Consider the following 8,917-nt stretch of genomic DNA (forward strand, 5'->3'; position numbering starts at 1 on the left):
GACCGTGAGGGCCATGAGATCGTCACTTATGTTGACGCTGATTGGGCGGGTGATCCAGACGAACGACGATCAGTATCCGGTTATTGCAGCTTCATTGGGCTAAACTTGGTATCCTGGAGCAGTAGAAAACAAAAGACGGTTGCTAGATCAAGCACTGAGGCTGAATACAGATCGATGACCACTGCCACGACCGAAGCTACATGGATAAGACATCTCCTGACAGAAATGGGAGAACCGATTGCTCGATCACTGTTGCTGTGTGACAATCAAAGTGCCATCAACATGTCCTTCAATCCCATCCACCATAGTCGAGCAAAGCACATTGAAATAGATCAACATTTTATTAGAAAAAGGTTGAAGACAAAGAGATTGAGCCCATGTATGTGCCAACTGAAGAACAAGTTGCTGACATCCTCACTAAAGGGTTGACAAAGGATAAATTTTGGTTTCTGAAAAACAAGTTGTTCATGGTTCAGCACCATGCACAACTTGAGGGAGGGTGAAAAGAAGTCGTCATTGTGTATATGGCTGACCCGATCCACTTATATAATGGATCGAGTCCAGATCCAATTAGTGTATAATGTAAATTAGCATGTTGTTAAGGGGTATTTTTGTACCCTAGTTTTATACACTTAACTTTTAAATAGAATGAAAGGTGCAGCCACGATGGACTGACGACCTTTCTCTGAAATCTCTTTTTTTCTCTCCCCTCTCTCTCTTTCGCTCGATGACAGGCCTGCACAGGAGAACGAGGGCTCCCTTTTAACACAAGGGAGGGGCACAATTTGCTTTAGAAGGAAGTGCTACGAGTATGTTTTTGTGTTTAATTAAGAATTGGCATTTTAAACTTTTCAGTTGTGAGAAGATTGTGGACACATAAACCAGTGGTGGTTAAGAAGAGAAATTTGGAGACAAAAAACAAGGGTTGACAGAGCAATCTTGATGTTTCCATAATCACCATGCACCAGGGCCACTGTCTGCAGCAATGTTTTAAAACTCGCCGAGTCAACTCGGTGACTCGGCTCGGCTCGGCCCTCCAGCGAGTCAACCCGGCAAGCTTAACTCTGGCTGCGAAGACTTGGCTGCTGACTCGGCCTGACTCGGGCGAGTTCTGGGATGTTTGAAATTTGATTTTTTGGGTATTTCACACACACATATTCACTCTTGTACTGAATAATACATTTTTCCCATGGACTGTTAGGAAAGATCTTTTTGAACAAATAACTGTTATAGTATATAAATCAAACAACAAAGCATTCTAGTCTATAAACCCAATTAACAAAGAATTCTATGCTTCTAAAAGCAGGGATTTCTTTCAAGACACATATAGAGATTGGAGAGTTAGGACCTAAGGATTCCTTATCCGAATATCACATATTACTTTACATACAACTTCATAAAAAAACTCTGCCTCTATAACTAACATTGCCCCATCACCACCCTTTCGTGGACCACTAGAGGTCCAAGGCAACTTCTAGTTTTCCACTTTATGTTCTTGTAAAAAGGTAGTTTGTCTTATACAGGGATACTTTCCCCAGTTTGGGCCATTTTACCACCATCATCTGTCTCTGTTTCTGCCCTTTGTCTAATTGGAATCTCTTTTATTTAAGAGCTGGGCATCATGAATCAAGGCCCGCAGCAATTTTACTTTTCCTAACCTCTAATCTTAAGCATTGGAAATTTTATTCTATCTTCTTTCGAGCTGCTAATAGCTGTTTGAATTCTTTCAAGGTAATGCATGGTGCAGAAAATCTGTCCAACTCCATTATGTGTTCTTTGTTTGTCCAAAATAATGAATCTCTTAACTCAGACCTGCCATTCTCTGTATATTGCATGATCCAAGTGACTGCAATCCATAATCACACAGGATACCAGTGCCATTGGGATCATGTAGTTCCCAAGGGCTACGAAGGTGTTGGCGTGATGAATCACTCTTGTACTGAATAATACATCTTTCCCATGGACTGACAATTTATATATTGTTTTTCTTTTAAAATCAAAAGTTAACAAAACCCGGTCCGAGTCACCGAGTTGACCCCCCGAGTCATGAGTCAATAAAGAACGAGTCGAGTCCCGAGTCACTGAGTTTTAAAACCTTGGTCTGCAGTTCATGAAACCCCAAAGCCTATGTTATTTCCTTTTTTGAGGATTTTTTGTCCCTTGTGGAATTTTTGGGTATATGATGAAACAAATGTTTTATACTAAACCAATTAAAATAGCCGAAATTGTGGGTATAGTTTGTAGTGGACTGATAATTGAAACCTGATTTCCTTCACAATTTTCATGTAAGATGTTTATCATTATCTGAGTCTTGTTCCCCTCAGGTGTACAGCCATTTTGACATGAAGCATGAGACTGCTGCACTCTTGGAATCACGAGCCAGGAGGTCCCTACAGCAATGGTTCCTTCAGTTCAATAAGGAACAAAATGAGGAGCTCCTTGAGACCATGCGCTACTTCGTTGAAGCAGCTGAGGTTCTTTCCACTATTGATGCTGGCAACAAGACCCAGAATGACTGTGCGCAGGCATCACTTCTCTCCCTTCAGATCCGCATGTCCGACTTTCTGTGGCTTAACTTGTCAGAAACAAATGCGAGGCGTGCCTTAGTTGAGCAGTCCCGTTTCCAGGAGGCCCTTATTGTTGCAGAGGCTTACAGCCTTAACCAGCCAACTGAGTGGGTTCCAGTCTTGTGGAACCAGATGCTTAAGCCAGATCTGATAGAGCAGTTTATGACGGAGTTTGTGGCTGCTCTGCCGCTGCCACCCTCTATGCTCATGGAACTGGCCAGGTTTTACCGAGCTGAGGTGGCAGCAAGAGGTGATCAGTCACACTTCTCTGTATGGTTGACACCTGGAGGAATGCCAGTTGAGTGGGCGAGGCATCTTGGACGGTCTTTTAGAAGTCTTCTCAAGCGTACAAGGGATTTCAGGGTGAGGCTTCAGCTTGCAACTGTTGCAACTGGGTTTGGAGATGTGATCAGTGCATGTGCAAAGGTGTTGGATCGGGTTCCAGACACAGCTAGTCCACTCATTCTGAGGAGAGGGCATGGAGGGGCCTACCTACCTCTGATGTAAATGCAAATTTTGGAGTCAAGAGGTACATAGTTGCTCGCTGATGTGAGGAGTGGGATAGTTTGTGAATATCTACAAGGATAGTGCCATATTTGCAGCTACACGTATCTTTACCAAAGTGGCTGATTTTTTTAAAGTGGTCACTTGAACAATAAATGGCGATATTCTTTTTGTGAAGCATCTTGGTTTTCAAATTTTGGGAGGTGGAGATTTTTTCTCAATTTGTGGGATGTTTTACAGTTCAAAGCTTTTCTGTACATGTCATTGGGATTATCTTTTTATCTTCCTAGGAATTTGCACTGTTCATACTGTTGGGGTTTCCAACTGGTGGTATCTGCGATTGTACTGTACGTCTCTCCAATACATCATTCAGCTGTAAAATCCCTTTGGGTCTGTTGGCTTTTCCAAATGATGGTAGCTGTAATTGTAATATTTCCTGTACGTTGTGTAAATATTTTTTTCTGAATGTATCATTCATTTTTGCTCTCTCTCTCTCTCACACACACATACACACACACACATACACACGTTTGTCGGTTTGCATTGTCATATGAACATGAAACTTTTCTGGGGTTGAAGATCATGTAATTTTCTTAACTAGCTTTCATCAGCAAGCAGCACAGTTGTGCTTTAGGAGGTAGAAATCAGACTTTTCGAGTCAAATCAGTGACTTGGACTGCATTATGCACCACATTTCTTGTTTGATTTTGTAACAGAAGCAGAAAGATGTTCTTGTTCTGCATCTAGGTGGTTTTACAATCTTGAGAGCAGCTTGCCAAAACGAGCGGTGATGTGATGACTTACACTGCATAGTTTCGAATGCATAAAGCCATCAGTTGTGCTCTTATGAGACTCAAGGAAATTAATGAAAGTAGTAGAGAGTTTGACATGGGGCAGCATAGTTGGACCTTCTAACATGACTGATTTCTCACGCTGCAAACAATACAAGTTTACTGGGAAGATGATCTGGGAGTTTGATGTGTGCAAGACTGTTCTTGGGTAAAGGTTGCATATTTGTTAGTATGAAGAATTAAGCTGGTCTGCTCATTGTTTCCTCCACAAGGCTGCATTATGGTTAAAATGACAATGGTCCTCTTCCATTTGGAAGCAGATGAACTTTTTGAGAGAGAGCTCTGTTTGGGAGCTGGTAGATGGAAGATTTGAAGTTTCAGGATTAAATTTGGTCAAACTTCTATGATGGTGGTTGTTCAGGTGAACGACCCTGACAGTGGTTTATAGAAACCACAAAGGTGAAACTCTCTTTTTGTATTTGCGCTCAAAAGTAGATTTGTTTGTTACTACCTAGAGGTAGCAACTGCCAGTCTCAGGAATTGATCAGTTACACTTTTCCGAAACAGTGCCTACACTAGTCAATATGAAAAGCAAGCCATTTGCCCTTTCTGTAAGGGTTGTGATGCAAAGAGCACCATCTTCGATAACTTACCTTGCGCAGAGGCGTAAGGCACCTACACAACTTATAGCTTTTTTGTTGACTGAGCTTCACAGAGAGCACACAAAGGGAATGCAAACCAACCACCTACAAGAGTGAAATTAGAAGAGAAACAACACTATTTTATTACAAGATTGTGGATGTCACAGGCCTATTTCCTTCAATGGGCCAGTGCGGCGCGACGGTCCTTCTCCACCGCCGCAAGCCTACTCGTCAGCTTGCTTGCCGATCGCGGAAGCTTGTAATCAAAGTGCAAGAGAGCAAGAAAGAATAGAGGGAAAGAAATTGCAATCACAAGAAGCAATCATAACGAGGGTGAAAAAAAGAAAGCTCAATGCATTTACTTTATTCACAATTTTGCCTGCAGGCTATTACAGTTCAAGTATACGGGCTGCCCCTTCGGGGTATTGATTCACCTGAACCGGGCAGCTTACATCAGACTCAACAAAAGCAAAACAGACTCTAAGTGCAACTGTACAATGTAAGTCACAAGGGAACATGCTCCCCCCTTCAAATCATGCGTCGTCCTCGGCGCCATCTGTTTCGTGGTAAGCTCTGACTTCAGCCGGGTAGCGGCTGTTCATTCGGAATGCAGGCTCCCACGTTGGTTCCGCTGTTTCCTCCTACTGCACCAAGTATTTCTTTGCCTCCCCCAAGTAGTTGACTTTGTGGCGAAGGATCTGACTGAGGTGCTTCTCGGCCCGTTGTGCTGCCGGGGCCCTCTGCATGATGAAAGCGCGCTGTGACACACTGCGTTTTGGGTCTCCATCATCCGGATGTAACTGATTGAGGTTGCACACGTGAAACACCGGGTGCACCTTGAAGTCTGGGGGCAACTCCAACTTGTATGCCAGCTTTCCCACCTTCTTTGTGATGGTGAAGGGTCCTTCATACTTTCTGAGCAGTCTGCGGTGTCGCCCGCAGAAGATGCATGTACGACTAGGATATAGTTTCACCAACAGTTTGTCCCCAACTTGGAACCCCGTGGGTCGACGATGCTTGTCCGCCCACTTCTTCATTCTCTTTGTCGCCTTATGTAAGAATGCCTTCGCCAACTCATTCTGCCCATGCCAGTCGCGAACAAACTGATAGGCGAAGGATGACATTCCCTTTTCTTGTGCAGCAAGAGTGTGTGGGGTCAGTGGCTGCTGCCCCGTGGCTATCTCAAACGGACTGTGGCCTGAAGACTCGCTCTTCTGCAGATTGTAACAAAACTGTGCCACATCAATGAGCTTCACCCAATTTTTCTGATTGGCACTAACAAAGTGCCTAAGGTACTACTCAAGTATCTCGTTGATGCGCTCTGTCTACCCATCTGTCTACGGATGAAAGCTTGTTGAAAACATTAAATTAGAGCCAAGTAGTCGAAATACTTCACGCCAAAACTTGCCCATGAAACGAGCATCACGATCACTCACAATGCTCTTTGGTATGCCTCAGTGCTTCACCACATGCTTTACGAACAATTCTGCAGTCTTCTTTGCAGGGCACTCCTTAGAAGCTGGGATGAAGGTGGCATACTTTGAGAAACGATCCACCACAACCAAAATAGAACTAAGGCCCTCTACCTTTGGCAGACTAACAATAAAGTCCATGAAGATGCTATCCCAAGGACGTTCTGGAACTGGTAAAGGCTCAAGGAGATCGGCAACCCTGGTTTGTTCCCTTAACTTGTTGGCAGATGAGGCATGTCCGCACATACCCCTCAACGTCGCCTCTCATCTGCGGCCAATAGTAGCCACGCTCAAGGAGTGCTAAGGTCCGCTCCTGACCAGGATGGCCGGCCCATAGTGTATCATGGCACTCCTTAAGTAGTTCTCGGCGAAGGCTTTCCCACTGCGGCACGAAGATGCGTCCCCCTTTTGTTACGAGGAGGCCATCCTATAACCAAAATCGTCGAGTCTTCCTTGACTGCGCTAGAGAAACAAGGTGTTGCACAGTCAGATCCTGCTGCGTACCTTCGCGGATGTAGCTCAGCAATGCGCCCTCCAAGTGCACTTCAAAAGGATCCGCGCTTAGCCCTACAACTCAGGGCATCCACCACAACATTGGTCTTTCCAACCTTGTACTCCAAGGCAAAGTCGAACTCAGCCAAAAACATCTGCCATTGAGCTTGTTTAGGCGTCAACTTCTTTTGCGTCTGAAAATAGCTCGTGGCCACATTGTCCGTCTTGACGACGAACTCAACACCCAAGAGGTAGTGCTGCCAGGTCCTGAGGCAATACAAAATGGCGGTCATCTCACGTTCATGCACTATATAACTCCTTTCTGTATCTTTCAGTTTGCGACTCTCATATGCGATCGGATGACCATCTTGCATAATAACTCCGCCAATGGCAAAGTCTGAGGCATCTGTGTGGACTTCAAAGAGTCTTGAATGGTCAGACAATCGCAGCACTGGCTCCCTCACTAAGGCTTTCTTCAAGCCATCGAAGGCATCTTGACACACTTCTGTCTAGAGACATACCCGATTCTTCTTTAACAAATCTGTGAGGGGCGCAACAATGAGGGAATAGCCTTCGATGAAACGCCGATAATAGTTTGTCAAACCGAGGAATAACCACAATTCTGGCACTTTGCTTGGCAGAACCCATTCCTGGATGACCCTTATCTTCTGCCCATCCATACGCAGCACACCACGTTCCACAATGTGGCCGAGGAAGCTGATCTCCTCTTGCCCAAAGAGACACTTTTCTCGTTTGACACAAAGGTCATTCTCCTTCAGCACCTGAAACACTGTTCGCAAGTGCCCAACATGTTCCTGCTGTAGATCATGATATCATCCAGGTAGACTACCATAAACTTGTCTAAGGGTAGAAGATCTGGTTCATTAAAGTTGTGAACGTGGCTGAAACATTTGTCAACTCGAATGACATTACTAGAAATTCGTAAGCATCATAGCGGGTGACGCAAGTTATTTTCGGCTCATCACCTTCAACAATCCTCACCTGCCAGTAACCCGATCGCAGATCTAACTTGGAAAAGATACGGGCACTGCCTAGTTGATCAAACAAGTTCGCAATCAGTGGCAATGGGTACTTGTTCTTCACCATAACCTTGTTCAAAGCACGATAATCCACACATAACTGTTTGGAGCCATCATGTTTCATCTGAAAAAGGACTAGGGCACCAAATGGGGCTTTTGATGGACGAACAATGCCTGCGTTCAACATCTCGTCTAGCTGCCTGCGCAACTCTTTCAGCTCAGCTGACCCCATACGGTATGGAACCATTGCGGGAGGCTTCACTCCCGGGGTAAACTCAATCTTATGGTCGACCTCACGTCTTGGTGAAAGACGCTTCGGCAATTCCGGAGGCATCACCCCCCGAAACTCCTCCAATAGCGGGGCTAGGGTCGGCGACACTATTGCTTCTACCTTCCCTTCTTTTGCGCGCACTTTAACTAGGAATGTTTGTTCCCCATGCTTGACACCCTTCTCCAGCTGCATTGTCGATAACACCGAAGACTTGCCTTTATGCGTAAGGCACTGCACTGTGTGGGACAGGTCTGACCCCATGATCGTCAACGTGTTAAACTTTAGCAGCATCATAACATTCTGGCTTCGCAGAAACTCCATACCCAAAATCACCTTGAAATCGTCAAGGGGCACCACAGAGAAGTTGGCTTTGCCGACCCAACTCCCCACTTGAGTAGCCACATCTCTTGCTTCGCCAAGGATGGGCTTGGCCTCAGAGTTTACCGCCTTGATGGTCCTCTGCTTTGGCCCATGATTCAAGCCCAATCGTTCTGCCTCTTCCCGTGAGACAAAGTTGTGTGTGGCCCCAGAGTCTATCGTTGCTGAAGTAGACTTTCCATTCATAATGACTTCCAAGTACATAAGTTCCTTACTGACCTGCATGTTCTTAGCTGCGCAACTTCTAGCTGCGTTAATCGATCGCATGACCCCCATCTTTGGTTGTATCGCTTCAGTGTCACTGCATTCAGTATCGCTGCATTCTTCCTGCGCAGTATTGGCTTGCCCGTCGTCCTTTACGAGGCGCTTTGGGCACTGCCAGGCGATATGTCTATCGTTACAGAACCAACATGTCATAAACGTACCCTTGTTGCTGTTGTTATGCTTTATGAAGTTCTGCTTCTTTTCGGATTGATGGCGTGTCGACACCTCACCTTTATCATTTCACTGCTCATCCTTCTTGCCTCTGTGGTTAGGCTTCTTCCCAACTTTGGTTGATGGGGTGAAAGGCTTGTGTTGAGTGTCAACTAAGCGCTCGACCGCCACATATGCATCTTCCAAAATACGGGGGTTGCTCATTTCCACTTCAGACTCTGCCCATGGCTGAAGTTCCACAATGAACCAGTTGAGCATATCGTCTTATGGCATGTTAGGTATCTCCAACATAAGCTTCTAGAATGTTCTAACATAGTCTTGCAACG

The 8,917-nt window shown here is 45.1% G+C and overlaps 1 protein-coding gene across 3 annotated transcripts in view; it reads left to right on the plus strand.

Moving 5' to 3' along the window:
- Positions 1 to 3,557, plus strand: part of LOC149828546 (spatacsin carboxy-terminus protein) — a 111,936-nt gene extending 108,379 nt beyond the window's left edge. For all 3 annotated transcript variants that reach the window (XM_090017637.1, XM_090017638.1, XM_090017640.1), the window contains one exon: positions 2,325 to 3,557. In XM_090017637.1, coding sequence (XP_089873763.1) covers positions 2,325 to 3,074 — 750 coding nt within the window. In that variant the 3' untranslated portion in view covers positions 3,075 to 3,557. The remainder of the gene's footprint in view (positions 1 to 2,324) is intronic.
- Positions 3,558 to 8,917: the final 5,360 nt, after the last annotated feature.

The sequence above is a fragment of the Nuphar pumila genome, chromosome 9 (genome assembly GCF_984573655.1).
Source record: "Nuphar pumila chromosome 9, dmNupPumi1.hap1.1, whole genome shotgun sequence".
Classification (NCBI taxonomy): Eukaryota; Viridiplantae; Streptophyta; class Magnoliopsida; order Nymphaeales; family Nymphaeaceae; genus Nuphar; species Nuphar pumila.